General features: G+C 40.6%; 1 protein-coding gene across 1 annotated transcript; it reads right to left on the bottom strand.

Annotated features, from left to right (window-relative positions):
- Positions 1-691: 691 nt before the first annotated feature.
- GPR162 (G protein-coupled receptor 162) lies at positions 692-20,173 on the bottom strand. The gene is made up of 6 exons (XM_081942983.1): positions 20,128-20,173; positions 18,735-18,867; positions 12,796-14,769; positions 9,308-9,497; positions 6,692-6,843; positions 692-3,854 (listed from the first exon to the last, which is right to left on the bottom strand). Exons 3-6 carry the CDS (start codon positions 13,657-13,659, stop codon positions 3,288-3,290), a joined length of 1,773 nt encoding a protein of 590 aa, XP_081799109.1. The 5' UTR covers positions 13,660-14,769; positions 18,735-18,867; positions 20,128-20,173; the 3' UTR covers positions 692-3,287.
- Between the last annotated feature and the right edge of the window lie 1,185 nt (positions 20,174-21,358).

Below are 21,358 nucleotides of genomic sequence, written 5' to 3'. Positions count from 1 at the left end.
GTTTAAAAATCCATGGTATAGGTTTTTGGAATAGTGTCAATTCGAGTAAAATTGGCCTTTGATTATACTAGTAGCATATTATCCTAAATGAGTCTAAACTGACTGAAATACATTATTTTATTGGTAACAAACCATTATGTGAAAGCCACAATAGTAGATATCAGTAATTATGGCTTTATCTAGTGACAACTGTGGCATATGAAATATTGTGCTTTGTAGTGTAAATGATACGGTCCGTGCATTGTTGAATGAAATTGATAAAAGAAAAAAGACACATGATGTGCCTGTGAAACTAAGAGAAAGGGGAAGGATATAATAAATTTGAATGAAGGTAGCTTGATTGTGGGGAATTAATGAAAACAATTACAGAATTCACTGTGAATTGCAAATAAAATGTACATAAGAGAAAATGAACCCGTATCATTTACTTTGTTGTCCATATGACATAAGAATAAGAATTCATAGGTTAGTGATAGTGTAATGGTGGAATCGGGGGTTAGTTTGGGGAAAATTTTTGCAACTTTCTAAATAAATGCAGTCCTGAGGAAAAGGTATTAATGCTAGGTGACATGAATGGATGGCTGAGATGAAATAATGTAAAAGAAGTGTTTAGGTCATTTGGAGTTCTAAGAAAACATGAGAGGTGATTGGCTTAAAAAGGCCTATTTGTGATTTCCGAGGAGGAAACGACAGTCTGAAAGTGGCTTTGAAAAAAGTGGAGCCAACATTCACAGCAGCACGAACAACTGGTGAGTACACTGGCTCTTTGATATTTCCTCTTCAAAGAAAGAACTCAAGATCACCTGCAAGTGCTCCAGACATCTGCTCCCCTCAAGGAGACCAAGACAACAATGTCTGGTGGGTTGAGAACTCTGAAAAACAAGAAAAGAGTCACCTTGCTCAAGCCATAGTTGGCAGCTTTGCAAGGACACTAAGATTACATATTACCTTTCTAATCATTTTCAGAAATTGTTTAATTGTTTTTTAGCTATTAGGGACCTTTGGATCAAACAGATTTTACACATCAGATCAGTTTTCCTAAGATCCTTAGCAAAATAAGTTTTAACTACAAGTTCAAGAATGATATAAAATGGGAAGGGTGCATAATCAGCAAAAAAAGAATTAAACTTTAATTTTAGAAAGTTACAAATGAACTAAGCGGACTAAGCACAAATGAAATACTATTTTGGAATTAATTATAAATAATTCTTCCCATAGGAAAATGCTTTTGTTTAAAAAATTTTCAAAAGTAAATTTTCAGGATAAGTAAAACTTTAAAAATTGGATACTAGAGGGAACTAAAATTACAATTAAAGAAGAAATCTCAAATTCAACTTTCAATTACAGAATGAAACAAAATTAACATTGGAGACATTGCCAGATATTTTTAAACCATGTATGAGAAGTTAATTTTAGGAGTGTCGTTATAGACTGTGTTTAATAAGATATTATGGAAGGTTTTGCTTGAAAAAATTGAGGCTGATTTGAAAGTGGATTTAAAGATGACAGGCTACAAGAATGAGATGGTAAAAGATCTTACACTGGACATACAAAAGAACAATTGATTGTCGTAATTTGTTATTTGTATATCCATTTTAATTAAGAGAAACCCTGGATATTTTTCCTATGGATTTACAAAAGAGGTTTTTTAAAGTTTTACAGAACTTTGTGAGAAGGGACAAAGAAAAAAAATGAAATCAAGTTCCACAACATTATTCGAAGGGACTAAAGATCAAGATCATTAGAAGTAAAATGAAGGAAGAAGAATCAAATGGTTTACAAAAGCTGTCTTCTGGGATGTTTGATGAGTTCCTGGTTCAGCCTACTAGCACTTCCTGGTAAATTCTATCTAATTACTAACTAGATCCAACTCTGTTTAGCTTTGGGGGAATATCAGTCAAAATCAGGTAGTTGCTACCATCTGCTACAACATAGGTGGATCACATATATATGTTCCCCCATTACCAACAAAATGTGAGTGAACAAGGCATGATATATCCATATTCAATGCCCCCAAATGGTTGTCTCTTAGATCGTATCAGTCAAAAGACACCATGCCACTATTCCATCTTTCTTTCCTTAATGCATTTTCTTTGGTAAAAAATAGTTGTAGGAAACATGGAAAACTGAGTGATGGAAAATAACATTTTCACCTTCATAAAATTCTAATTGCACACTAAAAGCATCATCTGGAAATACTTCAACTGTGAATACAACACTAGACAAATCCCTTCTTCTCTTTCCCCTGAATAAACTACCACCCTCTGGGGATAGATCTGGCATAAAAATAAACTTTGAATATATGAACCCAGACAAGTTCAGCTGTTTATAGTGTCTTTCTTTCAGTTTTTGGCACTAACTCTGCTCACGTTTGCATCTATGATGGAATAATGATAAAAGATAACTGTCAAAGATCTAATGAAATCCTGCTTTCATCAGTCTCTGTTGATGGTGATGTCCATTTCTTTCTTAAACATTTTTATGTCTCCCGTTAGCCCTCCTCATCTGTAATTTTGGATGACAATGCTTTCCAAGAGACCCACTGTAAGAACTGTTGTGGTATTATGTGTGAGCTACTGGTCTCTAGAAGTCAACAATGACTTGATAGCCCATAATCAATCAATCAACATTGGAATGCATGATAAATACTTTCATGATCACTGCAAGTGATTCCTCTTTTCACATTTAATGCACTTCATTGGTAGGTAAGGTTAGCTGAGGGTGATTCTTCCCAGTTTGTCCTGCTAAGACTTACTAAGCACTTGATGGCAGCACTCTCTTATATACCTTTGTGGTGTGTCCTGTAGTTTTTAGGGGCACTAATTCCCAGCTAAGTACATATTGGTTTGTAGCCTGAATCACTTTAATAGCACAAAAACATGATTAATTAACATTAAAACAAAAACCAGACACATGTGACAATTCATATATATTTATATATATATATATGGAATATACCTTCCATATATAAATATATATTCCTTCTCACCGCACCCGATTTTCTCTCTCTTACAATGAGTGGAGCTAAGAAAGGTGTGAAATGGATAGTGCTAACAACGCTGCCAAAGATAGAGAGCAGAGAAAGAGTGCCATCAGTTAACTAAGGTGGTCTGGACTAAAGTTGTCCACTGAGAGCAGGATGCCATTGTGCTCTCCAGCTGTGACGTTTTTCTACCCTCTCACTACTATTCTCCCCTCCATATCAGGTTCCCTTATGGCATAACTCCTGTCCTCTTGGAGTATCAAGAAAAAACACGGGAGCCTAAATTTTGAGTTCTGGGATTTCCTTAGAAATCCACAGCAGAGCTATTGCCTTTGGTGCCATTGTATAGGCTGACTTCCTGCAAAGATTGTGCCCCATGAGTTCCCATGGTCCATTTGCTAGGCCCCTGTTCTCCAGCACAGAGGTATAGACTTTCGCCATCAGTCAATGAACACTGTTGATTCCTATCAGGGCCTTCTAGTTCGGCGCCATTAAGGGAATGGTGCCTCTGACTCTGTACTGTGAATGGGAGGCGTGAGTGGCGTGGGGTGCTGCGAGGGGAGGGCACCGGTGTTTCATCAATAAAGGTCGTAATCTCATCACGGAAGAAGCAAGCACTGGAGCCAGGTCCCCGAACTATTCCGGCTTCTAGAAACTGCCGAAGTGTAGTGAACTCATCCTCAGGAGCACGTCGACGGGGATGGTAGCTACGGAACTCTGGAGGCAGAAAACTGGATGGTCCTCCATGTTTGTGTAGAGGAGCCACCCGAATGTCATCAGATGAGGACCACTTGTGAAGGAAGGAAGGAGTCGAACGATGGGAGGAAAATATATTGGTTTCATCGTGAGACATCCTCCGGGAGATAGGAACCTGAAAGGAAAGTCAGTGGACAAACAGCAGCTGAAGAATATAGATTGTTCCCCACTGATAGAAATGTCCAATAGCTTAAACATTTTAGGAGTCTAAATGAAAGAAAGACATCTGAACCACTTAGCATATTCCTCTCTTCTCTTTATATAACAAGTCCCAGATGGTTCACGGGCAGATTTCAAAAGGGATACATGGTAAACTGATTCAAGTAATTAAGTTTGAATTGTCTTTAATCAAATGTTAATAGTGTGAAACTGAAAAGATTCTCAAGAATTTGTTAATCATTCCAATGCCTTACCACTAATTGGCTAGAATGCCTGATGCAAAGATCAGGTTTACTTTTTCCTGTGCAGTTAGACTGCTAGGATATCTCTTTTCTCAGCATGCAAAAGCCATCTCAAGATGGAGAAGATCAGAGACGGCTGCTGTCAGATATATTTGCTTTGAAATGTATGGTTATCTGAATTTCCTAATTGTTCTTTGTTTATGTGACAATCTGCTCATAATGCCGCTTTACAAAAAAATGTAATTCCCTTTCTCTTTCTTTCTTTTTTCTTTCTTTCTTTCTTTCTTTCTTTCTTTCTTTTTCTTTCTTCTTTTTCTATATGTGCTTTCTTATACTATGTATTTGTGGAAATGGGGGAAATTCTCGAATGGTATTTTTATTCAAAGGCTTCATTTTTCCATTTGTAATTTCAAGGAATTTTAGAAAAATCCAGATGGGGGTCCTTCGGTGTTTTCTCAGATACCTCTTTTCTCGGTATAAAATTCAATTATAAAAGGAAAGTTGGAATAGCCAGTATATCCACATTACTCTGGAATGTTAATCTTCCAATATGTTCAATAATTAGAGGAGCAGCTCCCCAGTTCAACTCGGCTTTACATTTTAAAATAGAGCGAATAAAGCTTCTACTGTATCTCCCTGCAGTGCTACACCAACCTCCAAATTGTTTCTCTCCCATGATGTTTTCTAAACACACAAACACGAATTATTGCATATAGCTCAGCTGCTTGGAGGAAAATTGTGCCATATTCCTACAAGAGATGTAGAAACAGATGGGAGGGTGTATGGATTACACAGTATGAATTTTAAAAAGCATTTAAATGCCCCCCTCCAGATGATTGTGAAAATACAGCCTAATTAGCAGTTTGGCATCAAACTGGGAATTCTCTTTGTTTGGTTAGTTACTAATGCCCCCTTATGAAAACAACTAGCTTAGAAAACAGGTGAACTATGTATATACTATGTACATTCATCAAACTAATAAGTTTAAATGCCTCTGTATTCTCAGAAATAATAAAGACCCATTTAGCTATTACCATGTCTCTAATTATGAAGTCAATTACAGAATAAGAATTGGAAGGGACCTCGGAGGTCATCCAGTCCAACTTCCTGCTCAAGCAGGAGATCCTATACCAGCGATGGCAAACCTTTTTTTGCTCACGTGCCATAAGTGGGGGGAGCGCAGGGGGGTCGTGTGCGGGCGTGCCCCACCCATAATGCAATGCGCTCCATCCCAGTACGCATGCGCACACTACAGGCGCTCCCCCCGCCATTTTTGCATGCTTTTTTCGCCCTCCCCAGGCTCCAGAGGCTTTATAGGAGCCTGGGGAGGGCGAAAACAGCCTCCACCGCCCACCCGAATGCCCTCTGGAGGCTTCAGGGACCGTCCAGAGGCTTCCCTGATGCCTTCGGAGCGCTCAAAACGACCCTCCGAGCACTTCCGGTTTGCTCGGAGGGTCGTTTTAAGCGTTCCGAAGGCTTCACGGAAGCTCATAAAGCTTCCGGAGGGCTTCAGGGGGGTGGGGGGCTCTTTTTATCCTCCCCAGGCTCCTATAAAGCCTCTGGAGCCTGGGGAGGGCGAAAAATGGCTTTTAAAAAGGGTGAACTCAGCTGGCCAGGGTGCGCATGCGCGCTGGCCAGCTAACAGGGCAGTGCCTCGCGTGCCCTGACAAATGGCTCCGCGTGCCACCTGTGGCATGCGTGCCATAGGTTCGCCATCACTGTTCTATACATTTCCATACAAATGGCTATCCATTGTCTCCCTAAAAAGCCTCCAGTAAATTGTAGAATCAAAAGCAGAATCCAGTTTTAGAGTTCAAGATCGTGTAATTTGAAATTCTACTTAGAAAAGAAGATCTTCAGTTCAACTCTAACTAGCCATAACATCTATTAAGTGCCTTTGGGCCAGTCTCTCAATCCAATTTACCATATTAGCTTACCGTACAAAGGACAGTGAGTTGTTGCAATACAGTACTTTGAATCTAAGAGAACATGGTTAGGTGACACTGGCCTGTTATACATGGACTGACTCAGTCTAATAGAAAACCATATGCATATATTTAGAAGTGTAATTTGTGTATCAGGTTTCTGATACACAATAGAGCCATGGTGGCAAGTGGTAAGAATGCAGTACTGCAGGCTAATTCACTGCTCACAGTTCAGTTCTGAGCGGCTCAAAGTTGACTCAGACTTCCATCTTTCTGAGGTCAGTAAAATGGGAACCCAGTTTGTTGGGGGCAACATGCTGAATCTGTAAACCCCTTAGAGAGGTAAAACACTGTGAAGCGGTATACAAGTGCTTTTGCTATTGCTATTCTATCCTGTTCTTTGTTTATGCACTCATGGTAGCATACAAAGCAATCCCTTTTCCTACTTTGCTTCACAATAGCAATTGTCAAGGAGACTGGGCTGAGACCACCTGTTCCAAAATCACTCAGTGACCTCCACAGTTGCAGGTGGACTAGAATCTGCAGTTCAGTATTTTTACTAACAACGCTGGTTCTTTATTCATATGGTAGTTGCAACCAATTATCACTCAGAGCAGGCAGCTTACCTGCAAATAATGTAAGCTGTCATGGGGCAACAGCATATGGTGCACTGGCAGCAGCTTAACATCCCTAGGATCCTGCTTCATGGCTGTAGCACCATTGGCATTGAATCTCACCTTGCAGATCCTCCCATCTCCATAATCATCACCAGGGCCATCTATAGAGGAGAACAGAAGAGCTTAAAAACCCCTTTCAGGCTCCCCTTCACACCTCAGTCCTCACCAGAGAGAAAGCACATCTGCACATTGGCATGATGGCAGGGTATCATTTGGAAGTCATTGTGGCCCACTTCTCTTCCCCCTCCCTCCTCAATGCTATTTTATTTACTTTTGTATTTTATATTTTATAAGTTCATAAAAATGTTTTTTTAAAGTCACTGAGGCTATGATATCTTGTTGGTTTCTAAAAATATTTTACCCACCTAGAGTTCTAAGTCTATATTGTGCTGTACTAGTCCTGCACTTCACAGTACAAACCTGCTTTTGTTAATAGCTTGCAATAAATAGCCCGTGATATATTCCTATCTCATTTTTAGTGCAGTTAAAAGGTATGCTATGTATGCAAGAGAGGTTGCTGAGAAACCTAAGCAATAAACAAGCTGGATTATGTTCAATTCCTTTATTTCCTGTTTAAATGGCCCTTCTTGGGTAGAACAGTTGGAGGCAATTCTTGTCTCATTTGGTGCAAATGTGAATTTATTTTTCCACTAGGATTAATGCTGCAATCTATTCTATAATTTTACTGGATGTCCAAATCTAGCCTTAGAGCTGGTTATGGAAGATGCCTATAGGGTCAGCATCATTCCTAACCTTTAATCAGCACATGCCACTCAGCAGTTTGGGGAAGGATCATGGGATGAAACTTCATACAAAGACATAGGCCTACAATGTCCTAATCTGGTAAAGTAAAGGTAAAGGTTCCCCTCGCACATATGTGCTAGCCGTTCCCGACTCTAGGGGGCGGTGGTCATCTCCATTTCAAAGCTGAAGAGCCAGCGCTGCCTGAAGACGTTTCCATGGTCATGTGGCCGGCATGACTAAATGCCAAAGGCGCATGAAACGCTGTTACCTTCCCACCAAAATAGTCCCTATTTTTCTACTTGTATTTTTACATGCTTTCGAACTGCTAGGTTGGCAGAAGCTGGGACAAGTAACGGGAGCTCACTCTGTTACGCGGTACTAGGGATTCAAATCGCCGAACTGCCAATCTTTCTGACCGACAAGCTGAGTGTTTTAGCCACCATGTCCCATCCTAATCTGGTACTGATCTATTAAGAACAGCAGAAATGGAGAGACAGCATTTCTGCCTCCAGACTTGTAGTAATCTAGTATTTGTTTAAGTATTTGTAGTAATCTAGTATTTGTCTAATAAATGGAGTTAAGAGCAAGATAGTTGCTCTTAAGATAGTTGACTCGGTATACAACTAACTGCATGGTATGTGCTGGGGGGGAAATGAAATAAGGGTTATGTGATTAGAATCACAATCTCAGAGTTTGTAGGTCTGCATATATTCTCCCCTTATTAGAGAGATTGTCAGGGAGGGCAGACAATTTTCTCCTCCAGGACACAAACCCAGCTACCACGTATGCAGTGGCAAAATTCTGTGTTGCAATGTCCACAAGAAAAAAATTCGTTATAGAAGTATAGTTGTCATCGTGTACCAATTATTTGGACATATCTCTAACAATTGCTGGACCATTGTATTTACTCCCATACGTATCGGCTTTTCACCAATGTAAACCAGAGAGTGACCCGAACAATTTGAGAACATGTATGTTATTATCCACTTTTAACATCAATACTTTTAAATTATATTTTAATGTCAGCACTTTTAAATATATTGTAAAAAGTAATGTGTGTTGCTGGTCTTTGACTGTAATAAAGATTTATACTATACTAGAATCACATTCTAGATTAGAACTCTTAATGTTAGTTATTGAAAAAGCACGTGTGTAAATTTGATCTTTCAGATATTTTACCTGAATATTAGCTGATGTCATCTGATCAATTGATTTTCTACAATTTTATTTCAGTAACATGTTGTCATATATTTTAACATTGAGAATGCCACAAATGGCAATACTGTCTTTTAAATTCCATCTTGGTACTTGACTTTATAATTGCAGAAACGGACTGGCTTCTAGGAATAAGGATTTACTCTTTAGACCTACTGCCTTCATTTCCCTGTCTTGGATATGGAAATGGCAGGATTGGATAGGAAATTGATTGTGCATATCGTGCTGAAGGGATTGAGTATAAAGATTCCAATAACTCTTGCAAACTGTTAATAACATGTTAATGTAGCCCTCATCTTAAAACTAAGGGAAAGTAAGGAACTGTTTTATTTTCCTCTGTGGAACACATTGCAATTTTAGGAATTATTTAAGGTGCCACTCTGTGAGAATTAATACAGACACATAAACACCATCTAAAATATGCAAATTTGCAACAGATAAAAAGATAGCTGCTCCTCTGATGAATCTCCTGACAGGATACCTAATTCTGGTTGCTGATCTCACACTTCACACCTTTGAAGCTTGTAATTATCCCCCCCTCCCCTCTCCACAGTATGAGGCTTCCTCAATATATCATACAAAGACTGAAGTATGTAGGTTGCTCACCGTCTTCCCCATCATCTTCTGACATTATTGCTACACATTGTTCCCAGACAGTCCGGACATCTGCCCGGTAACGTTCACAAGACCAGATGAATGATGGGAGTAGCAGCGTCTGCACCATGGAGCACCAGAGCACTGCCAGCACCATCCAGGTAGGAGCAATGTCATAGCGTAGGCTGAAGAAGCTGACCACCTAAAACGAGAGATAAAGAGTTGGCATGGGTAAAATTCCACAGTTGGCTCCCTCTTCATGGCAGAACACTCCGGAGACTATCAGAAAATTTCTCAGACAGCTAAAACAGGAATGCTACTCATGTTCTTTTAACTTTCAGAGTACTGATAGACTTTGCAAATGGAATATTCTCAAAAAAACCAATCAGTCGAATCAGTGAAAACATAGCTAAACATAAACATGTATTGTGGCAAATGCAACCGCCCTCAGCACACTTTTTAAATTATTGCCTGTTTTCTACTCCAGCATTACAAGGGACGGGAAACGCTCGCAAATACTTTTTGGCGAACAGCTTCCTAATGGCTAGTTCACCATATGCAGAAGCTGAAATTGTATGTCTGGAAAATAATTTCAGTATGTGCTGGCTATTGTCTTACAACACATTACAGCATTTTAATTATTTTTGTAAAGAAAATAATGCTAATTATTGCTATCATCAAGTAAACAGCTAGAGCTGATCAAGTGACATCAGCAAAGGGCCAGCATACTGTAATTGCCTTATAGAAAAGCCTAATAGCTCAGTTACTCTGGTGACTTTTTCTGCATTCTTTCTTTATGAAAGAAGTCTGCAATTTTGATTTGTTCTTCTGGATTTAATCATTATCTCTATGGAGAAAATACTGTTTCCCCCAAAGCATTTAAATAGCAATGTGTTGGTTATTGTGAAAATTAAACAAGTATGTGTTATTATCTCAAATGATGTCCGGCACATGATTGCACAGATGTTACAAGCACCAGGTAATATTTGTGACCTCACTAGATCAATGCCTAAAAATAATCTCCATGCATATCAGGGGTGTCCAAACTTGGGAACTTTAAGACTTGTGGACTTCAACTCCCAGAATTCCCCAGCCAGCCATGCTGGCTGGGGAATTCTAGGAGTTGAAGTCCACAAGTCTTAAAGTTCCCAAGTTTGGACACCCCTGATGTATATCTATACCCTAAAAAATGCTATTGATATTTTTAAGAAATATTTTATATTATTCTAAAATTCCAATTAACAGTAGATCCATTTAGTAATGTTTCCTGTAAAGTTTACTGGCATTTTTCTTTAATTATTGGCAGCTCTGTTTTGCTGGATGAGAAAAACAAAATCAGTAACTGTGCATTGTGAATGAAAATTCAAGAGATACATTGAAATTGACAATTGCAATATGTTTTATTCTTACCACCCTCTTAAGAAGGAAGACCTTAACTTATTTCCATTCACTGAAACATTGAGTGGTAAATGAATTCTGTGTTGTGTTTTCTTAAAAGTGATCTGTAAAACCATGGCATAAAAAAAACCAAAACAATTCAGGTTTGTCTTGAAATTGTGAGGGGGGGGGAGCAAAAAACCCATAGCTGTAAAGGGTTATCTTTGCTCTATCCTTTGACTGTCTGGAATTTCTGAAAAAAATGACAACAAGGAGTATTTGGAGATAATTGCAATTCTACCATGACTGAGACATACATGTAAAAAACAACTCCTGCATTTAAAAAAAGTTCAAAAAATAAAATTATAAAGCACTTATTAAAACATTTAATTTAGAATTCAGCCACACCTTAAAGCACCTTAAAGCAAATGATACTACACCCATGCAGTCTCCTTAGCAATAGAGCAGAAGTGGATTTCTATAGTTTTCTTCTGGGTTTTCTTTTACTTCTCCATCTAACCAACAATCCTGGCATCGCCAGGCGCTACCTCTGGCCAAATATTTATCTTCTGCCATCTGTCAAGGTTGGCTGAGTGCTGCCACCTGCTCAGATTTGTTTCACATTAACATTAGGATTTAGAATAGAGGAATTTCATTATTCCTATTGTTAAATAATTGCTGATCTAGCACATGTCAATCAGGTGGTCTAGCAATAAATATGGGCTTTTATCAAGCCCTGGTTTCTTGGACATACGTATAGAAATAAGTAGCTCTCAAGATTCAAACATTTTTGTCCAGCATGAATGAAACCATCAAAGGTGCAATAATAAATCTCAAAAGGGATATACATATACATACAGTGGATTATCAGGGCTTCCCATTAATTAATTAAGATATACTCAGTACTGCTGAGAGGAGATCAGAATGGCGTTAAGGACATTAAGACAGATTAAGTACTTACTCCCACCCCCACCCCAAATGTCCTAGAATACCTGTATTTCCTTTGTATGCACCCATGACATCTATTTACTTTTATAATGAAAAATAAATTACTACACTCAGAACACAATTTTGATTAGAGCAGCCATCCTTGATGCCAGATGATGTGTCTTCCATGGACAAGACACCTGGGTACCGCATGTAGTCCCAGAGTCCCCAAAGCCTTGAGTGAAATCCCCAGTTCTCTCCAGAGAGGGCCAATTATAATTTTTAACAAGACAGAAAAATGTATCAAAAATGTAATAACTATTTTATTAATCTGCAGTGTTACTCCTGGCATACTCCTCAAAGCCATCCATGTATTACATAGTCATCCACCACCACCACACCCTACTTGTTGTATAGGTTCCTTTTGAAATACTATTAAGGCGTTTGGTATTTCCTTAATGTAGTGCATGGTTAGGAACTAGACCTAAGGACACTATGACTGATATGCACAGTCCCAGAAGACTATAAATCAATCAATCAATCAATCAATCAATCAATCAATCAATCTATCTATCTATCATCTATCTATCATCTATATCTATCATCTATCTATCTATCATCATCTATCTATCATCTATCTATCTATCTATCATCTATATCTATCTATCATCTATCTATCTATCATCTATCTATCATCTATCTATCTATCATCTATCATCTATCTATCTATCTATCATCTATCTATCATCTATCTATCTATCTATCTATCTATCTATCTATCTATCTATCTATCTATCTATCTATCTATCTATCTATCTATCTACCTACCTACCTACCTACCTACCTACCTACCTACCTACCTTTCTTTTTCTTTCTTTTCTTCCCCATCTATCTCCCTCATCTAGGGGCTCTAGGAGGTATACACTTTTTGCCAGGGATGGCTAATTTTAAAGAGATAATGAAAAATGACAGATCTGAAATATGCTCCAAAAGCTTCTTGTTACCATTCTATTTGAGGATGTCAAGTGTCTTTATTTCAGGAAATGTCTTTGTATATGCAAGGTGGGGGAAACTGCTTTGTTAAAGTGATTTTGGTTGTGTCAGTCCTAGCAGAAATTAAGGATTCATAGCTGGATTTATGCCTTCTAGAGATCCTCCAAAACAACAGGTCAAAAATAGGAAGGGATATTTCTTACCAAAATGGGTACACCAGTCAGCGTGTCATACAAAAAAACAATTGCGCTGATGAGATTGGTCATCTGCATGGAAGTCTTAGCAGATTCAGATCCATCCAGTGAAGATCTTCTTTTGCCTCTGACATCCTCTACTACAATGGCTGGCACATTGAAAGTGTTGTGAACTGAAGAAGGACAAGAAGAGGAATCTTCTGTTCTTTGGTGATGGCATCTATGATGCCTTTGGTGTGCCCACAAGGTCTGGTAGAAGGTAATACCCACACACACCAAGCCCATGACTATGCCTCCAAGAAGCAGCAAGCTGAAGCACACACCAAACCCTAGGCCGATCTTACTGACAATAAACTGGCAACCACTGGCATAATAACGCTCTCCATTGTTATGCCACCCAATGGATGGCAAGGTAGAAAGGATGAAGGAGACCATCCAGATGCCCATCACAGCATGCAGAGCCTGCTTCTTGGCATTGCTCAGCCGATAGTTGACTGGCCACCTTACCATCCACATACGGTGATAAGATAAAGAGGCCACGGTGAAGCATGTAGCCAAGGCCAACGTATAATATGTAGAGACAAAGACCTTACAAATGCTTTCATTCCAGTCGTAGTCAGAAGATTCACGTCGCAGCTGCACCACTGCATAAGTTGTAAGTGGCACTGCAGCCATGAGAATGTGTGTCCCTGCCAGGAAGCAGAGCAGGAGCTCCAAGGGCTTGTGCTTCTGTTGCTTCGCTGTGATGCTCAAGATTATCCAGGAGTTGGCTAACAGCGCAAGAAGCCCACAAGCCAGCCACCAAAGTGAGTTAGTGTGCAGAGTAGCTTTGGATAGTTCCTCCATGGAGCTGCTGTCGCCTCCACGATTCATTGTGCAGCCTCCTTCCACACAGAAGAGAGAACCCAATGATTACTTCCTCCTTCCTACTATCTCCTAAACAGGAGAGGGGTGCAGAAAAAGTCTAGCTATTGCCATGAGTGCATACAATGTCTTTCTTCACTCCTTGTTGTTCTTTTCACTTACATCCCTTGCACTTTTAAAATTACTGTACATTGTTCTGATCCATATGTTTCTCGGACATGGTTCTGATTCATCTCTTTTTTCTTTTGATTATTTTCTCCTTTTTTAAGAAAAATATTTTATTCCAGAAAAAATGATTTGTATAGAGCAAAAGCTAGGCCGTGACAACACAAAGCTGAATTGCTCTTATTTGCTGTGAAGACACTGCTTTGTTTTCAAGGAAAGTTAGCATCTTCAGTGAGTTGTAGGATTCCTATATTTTCTTAAAAGAAAAGACCACTATTAATGAACAGCTTCTATATAAGGATATTAACTTATGTCTGTCCCACATGTTTTTTTGGGGGAAAAAATATAAGGTCCCTTGATGTTACATGTATTAAATTACTGATCTGTATAATTGCTGATTTACTGTAGGCTTGGATAATAGTTTTTGGGCGTGTTATATATTTGTACTATTCATTTTATCATTCAGATTACTGCTGAAATTTCCTTTAAAAATTAAGCTGCCACCAAATGTGTCAATCAACAGTGCATCTTAAGAAAACTAAGTAAATAAAGGATAAATAATTTTTTCCCTGTTGCCATCTTTTCTTCTGTTGCTGCCTTGCTTTCTCTGTCTTCAAAAATTAACTTCTGTCAGTAATCTCATTTGACATTGCCTCTCCAAGATGAATTAATGTTGTTAATTGTTAAATAAAAATTAAAGGGTTCTTGGAGGACAGGGTTGGAAGAGGTCACTTGGGAGCAGGATGAAAGTCTTGGATTTTACAAGGCATGACTGAGCTGTTGAATGACCACACATGACCAACTTCCTTTGCTTTTCTGCCAGGCACTTGGGCTGGCTATCCACCAAACCTTGTCCTCTGGTCTGGAATCCATAGATACCCAATCAACAACTGCAGGAAAGGTTTTCATTTCCCCAAGTTCTTTAGCCATTTAGAGTTTATAGAACCAGTTGTACTGTAAAAAGAAGAAAAAAGGGAAAATGTAAAAAAAGCACAAGAAGATACCTTTTTCCTGTCTATTCTCCTGTCCTCACGGAAACCATTCCAAGTCATCCACCCACACAAATGAGTAGGTAATGGAGAAGAAAAACTATTGTGCCACAACACTGGATCAATACAACACTGAAGCCTACAGACTGAATTCAGTCACATGTCATGGCATAAGGATCTATTGTAATCTGCTTTTTGCACCCCAGGAAAATTCAAACAAAAACAGTTTTGTGAAAGCTTCTAGTGAAGAGGAAAAGCATCCTAACTTCTATTTCTTAAGTAATTCTCTCAATCTTCTCCTGGAGTCTGATAAAGCCCAACTATTCTTCTGCCTACTGTAAGGCAAGGCAAGCTAGTAATAGAATAACAGAGTTGGAAGGGACCTTGGAGGTCTTCTAGTCCAACCCCCTGCTCAGGCAGGAAACCCTATACCATTTCAGACAAATGGTTGTCCAATCTCTTTTTAAAAACACCCGGTGTTGGAGCATTCACAACTTCTGGAGGCAAGTTGTTGCAGTGATTAATTGTTCTAACTGCCAGGAAATTTTTCCTTAGTTCTACCTTGCTTCTCTCCTTGATTAGTAGATTTTATGTGTAATGAAGAGTGGCAATATGCAGTTTTGGTCCATCTATTGCAGTGTTCTGGAAAGTCCTTGTGCAAGCCTCTTTAAAATGCCCAGAGTATAATAGATTAACAGGATTCAGCTAGGAGAACATTTTGGTCACTTGTGTCCCATTTCAATGCACATAAATGCAGAGAGGAAACTAAGCAATGTAACAATCTTGGATGAGGACAGCAATGTCTCCCATGGATTAACCAGTTAAACCAGGAGGAAGCAATAGAACTGAAGGGAGAAACATTTTTCCAAGGATCTATCTATCTGGTGATCAATATTTTTTTAAAAAAACATGCTTTAAATGATCAGGAATCAGGGAGGAGCAGTTAACTCAGAGGTCTCCAATCTTGGCAACTTTTAAGATTTTTGGACTTCAACTCCCAGAATTTCCCTCAGCACAACTGCCTGAGGAATTCTGGGAATTGAAGTTCAAAAGCCTTAAAGTTGCCAAATTTGGAGAGCCTTGAATTAACTGTCCATCTCTGACTCCTGGTCATTTAAATGATTAAAGTTGCTAACCATATAAAATGAAAGAGAGGTTTGGGGTTGCAAAAAGATTCAAAGGCCTCTTTCTAAAATTGAATGGGTTTTTAAGATGCATTCTGTGTATTGTAAATGCAAAGTGATAAACACTGAAGCAAAATATCTAAGTTTCACTTAAATATTAACAGAATCTAATCTTGCAATAAGAATTTTGAAGTCATGGTGGGTAAGTCAAATGAAAAGATCAATGAAATGTTAAAAGTGATTTCATGCTAACTAGGAAAAGCCAAATTATGAAATTGCCAACAGATAATGTAAATAATGAAAGTCTGCTTAGTATAGTTTTATTACTACGTCTCAAGTACAGCAATGATTGAATATGGTACAAAAAGGCAAGCAAACGAATTAAAGGGCTAGGATATCTCTGCTACAGAGAGAGATTTTGTTGATTTTGGTTTTCTAAAGAAATGTGACAGAAGTATATGATATTATGTATGATATAAAAATGTGCATAGATAAATATCTGTATCTTTCCAAATATTATTAGCTGGAGACAGTTAGGCTCAATAGTAGGAAACTCTTTTAAAAACCAATATCTGAATGTGATGATAGCCTCTGATCTAAACATTTTTTTAAAAAGTAGCTAGACAAATTGAATGAATATTTAATATTGTTTCTGTTCTGTCCCAAAGGCAGAATGCTTTAAATATTAGCTGCTGGGGAGTGACTGTGAAAAGAGAGCTATCACCTTCCTGCTTTTTTTAATGAGCATCCTGGAAGCATCTAGTTGACCTTTATTTTTCATCTTAAAACCTACTTACTGCCAGTAAAATTGGCCTGCAGAGCAGTTGGCAATAAAAAAAAAATTACAATTACAACGTTTGCTAAACCACAAAACACAATTTAAAATCCACAAATAGCAGGTAATATAACACCTTCAGGTATAACCTCCTTGTGTATGTTTCAGTGTATGTCTTTGTTATATGTTTGTTTTGTTCACATATTTATTTCGTATGTTTCATTGTACGCCTCCCCGAGTCCTTCGGGAGAGGGTGCGGCTAAGAAATAAATATATTATTATTATTATTATTATTATTATTATTATTATTATTATAACTATCTGATTAATAATTTGAAAAGCGAAGTCCTAAGAGGGAAGTTTCTTATAACAAACCAGGAAGGGAGTTGTCAAAACTTAGAGAGGGAAGAAATTCTAGAAATATGGCGCCCACCATTGAGGAGGTCTTGACTGTGGTTATTTTCAATCTGATTTTAATCTGGAAATTAATGGACAATCAATGGATTTTGCCAGAGCAAACTTCATACAGTATGCTTATGCTGTGAAACTCCTGACTAAAGTCTCGCCATCATATTCTGGATCTGCTACAATTTCTGAATTTCCTACAGTACATTATAATAATCTAACTGAAGAGAAACAATTAATGGATAGGAACCAGATGAGATCAGGAAGGGATAAAGATATTTAAGCCTGACGGACTTCAACTCCCAGAATTCCCCAGTCAGCAAAGACGGCTGGGGAATTCTGGAGGTTTAAAGTTGCCAAGGTTGGAGACCCTGGAAATAGAGAATAAATCAAACTTAGCTGCTATAGGTGCTCTTCATCACCGCACTGATGAAGGCAAGGAAGAACAATAGAAGTTCAAACAGCACTCCCTCAAATTACATACCGTGTTTCCTCGACCCCCGAAATAAGTGCTTGGCCTTATTTTCAGGGATCTCTTATTATTTTTGAGGTGCAGGAGTCGGCAAGCGTGGTCACCTCATGTCTGCTGCTGTGTTGCAACATTTTCGGGGAGGGCTTATTTTTGGAGGAGGGCTTTTTTTTAGTGCATGCGCTCAAAAGTCTGACTGGGCTTATTATCTGGGAAGGTCTTATTTTCAGGGAAACAGGGTACATGAAATAGCACTATATGCACAGACAGGCTTCCAGAAAGATCCAGTGGTGGTCTTCTCTCCCAAGGTCATTTGAATGCTCTGTCTTAAGCACTTGAATATCATTGTCATAGATTATCCCCATGCATTTGCTGGTAGAGAAGAACTTTAAACTACTGCAAAGCAACTCTTTCTTTCAATAAAAGAGAATATATGTAGCCCAGGGTTGAAATGAGGGGCCCTTGGTGCTCTCTAAGCTTGGTTGTTTTCTTGAAGACATTTCACTATGTAGTCTGCAATAAAACAACCAAACTCAGGGAGCACAAAGGACCCTTCAATTCTTCCTTCCTCCTTACTTTTGGAGCTAATGCAACCTGCCTCCCAATTGATGTTTGTGACCCTCACACAACTAGCAGCTCGTGGTTCTGCCAAGTCATTTATTCCCCAAGTAGCAGAAGCTACTTCAATTAAAACTTTCATTTCATAAATTCTCAGTGCCCACATGCTGTTCCTATCCTAAGCTCCCACCATGATGGTGCTACTATTTCTCAAGCCTGCTGATCGCTCTCATTCCAGCTCAGCTTTTGCAAGCTGCATTTTGTCTTAGGTATTGTCCACAATTACGTATTTGTCCTATTTATTTATTGGATGGAAAACATCCTTCAACTAAATGCTTTCCCTGACCTTAATGTTTTTCATTCAGGACATGGACTGGAATAAGAAAGAAGGGAATAGAGACACTTTCCTAGGGCTACAGTTTTGTTGGATCTCTCTCCCTCCCCCTCCTCTCTCTCTCCCTCTCCCCTCTCCAAATTTGTTTTCCCCAAAATAGATAGCAATCCATTTACAATCTATCATGCAAATAGACATGAATTTGAGAATTACAACATGAACTGCTCATAATAAAAACATCTTAAAGGTTAATTTTAAATGCTACCTTCAATCTACTTGCTGGTCTTCATTACTATTGCTACCAGTAATATTTGGTCAGGAGCTCTGCTGGATCAGGCCTAGTTCCTCTAGGAAGCATTCAGTCTTGCACAACGCCCCACCAAATGGATCTCAGGAGCCTGCAAACGGAAGATGGAAACAACCTCTCTTTGCATTGCTACTTGTGTGTCCCTAGTTAGTATCAAATAGGCAATAACTTCTCTCCTCTTATATTACCTGGATCGATAACTTTTCCAATTATTATGGGTCTCTAGCATCACACCATTTTCAAGTGTCATTAAGATCTATATTTAGCATGGGTAGCCCATGTATCTGCTATTCACATGTAATGCCAATAAAGATATGGGTTATCTTTAGTTCTAGGGTTATTTTGCACAGTCTTCCAAAACGACAAAGCTTTCATTAAATACAGATTTACAAGAGGAGCTATTACTTCTTTCGTGCTGATGTTTCCTACAGCTTGGGCAACATGCCCTAGTTCTCCTGCCTTTTCCACCTTCATGTATGGGATATATGGTTGCCGCCTAGTTTCCAGCAAGCCTTCTGCCAGCGATTACCCGCCCCATGCTTCCTGTTAAATGCCACCTCCCACTATCCTAGCTGTATTTCCAGATGGGAACTTTTTGTGACTAGGGAAGCAAGTCGCTCACAGGCTTCTGACTGAAAGGGAAGATGCAGGAAGATGAGGGGGAACAAATCACAGAGATGGGGAGGGTGGAGATGAACAAGGGAGCTTAATAAGGTTAGACTTGAGGCCCTGCTGCTCCTCTTCCTCCCCTAGTCTTAGGAAAAGGAAGGCAGCAAAAATGAAAAGGTTCCTTCCTCCCTTCAATTTCCCATTCCCCAATGCCTTCGCCTTTGATCTTGCCCTTAAGCAAAGTGCAACTGCCTCTGGCCTCCAAGAAGTTGCTATGGCACTAGGCCTGGGCAGAGGAAGGTCTGGGCTGAGAGAAAATTGAAGGGGGTTGAGCCTGGGAGTCCCCCCCCCCTTTTTTTTTTTTGCCCTTTCCCGCAGACCAGGAGCTCTGAGGTGGAGCAAAGAAGGGAGCCAGCCAGGGCAACAAGGAGGAAGGTTAAGTTAGGGACAGGGGAGGTTCGACTCCTTATGGCAGACAGTCGGTTTGCTCGGTAGGGCTAGAGAGGATCAGGTCAAGAGCTGCCCCATCTCCAGCTTGGCGTGGGCAGGCAGGGCAGAAGAAAAGGATCCACCAGCAGCCAAGAACGCCAAGGCGAACGGGAGGAGACAGTCGCCATGCACAGACCGCCGCGCCGGTCAAGGCCATCGTACCGCCACCACCAGCCGCTGCCCCTTCCCGCGCTTAGCCTGGCTCGGCGAGGCTGGAAGAAGGCAGACAGCCGAGCGAAGGGACCCATCTTACCTCTTGCCGCTGCTGCTGCCATGGCGACCGGAGCATCCTTTGCTTCTTCTGCTACCGCCGCCGGCAGCAGCTCTCTCGTTTGCTCTCCGCGCCGCCTGCCGCTGTCCGCCTTCCACCCCGAAGCGACGGCAGCCACGTCAGGGCAGGGCGGGCGGGCGGGCGAGAGGTAGCCCGCGGCAGCCGGCGGGAGGAGAGCGGCGGGCGAGCAAAGGCAGCTGGGACTCTCCCCCAGCGACGGAGACGAGAAAGGGCGCTCAGGCACCGGCGGCGGCAGCGGCTGCGGCTTTAATGGCTGCGGCCCGGCCCCACCGCCTCTGCCAGTGCGTGCGCGCCTGTCCCCTTCCTCCGCGTCCCTCCTCCCCGCCGTCTCCCCCAGGAGGTGGCAGCTTTCCTGCCGTTTTGGGCTGCTCGGGGATTTGGTCCCTTCGGGACGAAAGAAAGGGAAAACGGGGAAGGGAGCGTTCCAGGCTGGGCCTGCCTCCCCGTGTCCGAAGGCGAGGGGCTGGGGCTGGGGCTGGGGCTGGGCCGGGCGGCCGGGCCAACAGGTGGTTTGCAACCTGAAGGTGGAAGAGGAAGACGGGGAGGCTCGTGGGCAGGCGAGAGAGCCTAGTTAAGACTCGGCCTGTCTGCACCTTGCTGGAGTCTGCAGTAAAGAGCCGGGATAAAGTTGTGAGGCTCCACGTGCTCTCAGCATCGGGACCTCGGCTCAGGCTTTACCCCAGCGATCCAGGGGTGACAAAAGTAGCTTGGGGGAAACGAACGCTTTTGATTGGAAGGGCTGCTCCAAGAGATACTGCTTTCCAGCCTTCTCGCCCACCCTCCTACTTCTGCCCCAGTTGTTTTTCGGCTCTCCTGAGACTGTTCATAGTTCTCCTAGTAAGCAGGCCAGGAAGTGGCAAGCAAGAGACCTCTAGGACATAGGTACAGGTCGGGCAATCAAGATTGGCTGCAGCTTGTCTGGATGTAGAACCGGAAACGGATAAAAACTGGGTTTCCTGTAGTGTAATGCACAGAATGGATCTTGTGTGTATTTGTGTGTAAATGACTTTTGGGAAGTTCTAACTTTGTGGCCATCTACAGATAGAAAGAGACTTCGCTTTGTTATGATGAGCAGAGATGGGGGCTGAAAGGCAAGATTTTAAAGGAGATATGTAGTGTGTTTCTACAAGAGGAAGTGAGCATCTTCGATAGGATGGTGTTTATAGGAGTCTAAAATGTCATGCATACTTCG

The sequence above is a fragment of the Natrix helvetica genome, assembly GCF_964273705.1.
Source record: "Natrix helvetica genome assembly, chromosome: 2".
NCBI classification, from domain to species: Eukaryota; Metazoa; Chordata; class Lepidosauria; order Squamata; family Natricidae; genus Natrix; species Natrix helvetica.
This window is presented reverse-complemented; position numbering and strand designations above follow the sequence as displayed.

Bases quoted from the DNA above. Each gene is read 5' to 3' on its own strand.
- GPR162 (XM_081942983.1), bottom strand. From the start codon at position 13,659: ATGAATCGTGGAGGCGACAGCAGCTCCATGGAGGAACTATCCAAAGCT. The intron at 9,498-12,795 runs GTAAGAAATATC...CTCTCGTTTTAG, and splicing joins TGACTGGTGTACCCATTTTG to GTGGTCAGCTTCTTCAGCCT. The intron at 3,855-6,691 runs GTAAGCTGCCTG...CTTTCCTTTCAG, and splicing joins ACAGCTTACATTATTTGCAG to GTTCCTATCTCCCGGAGGAT.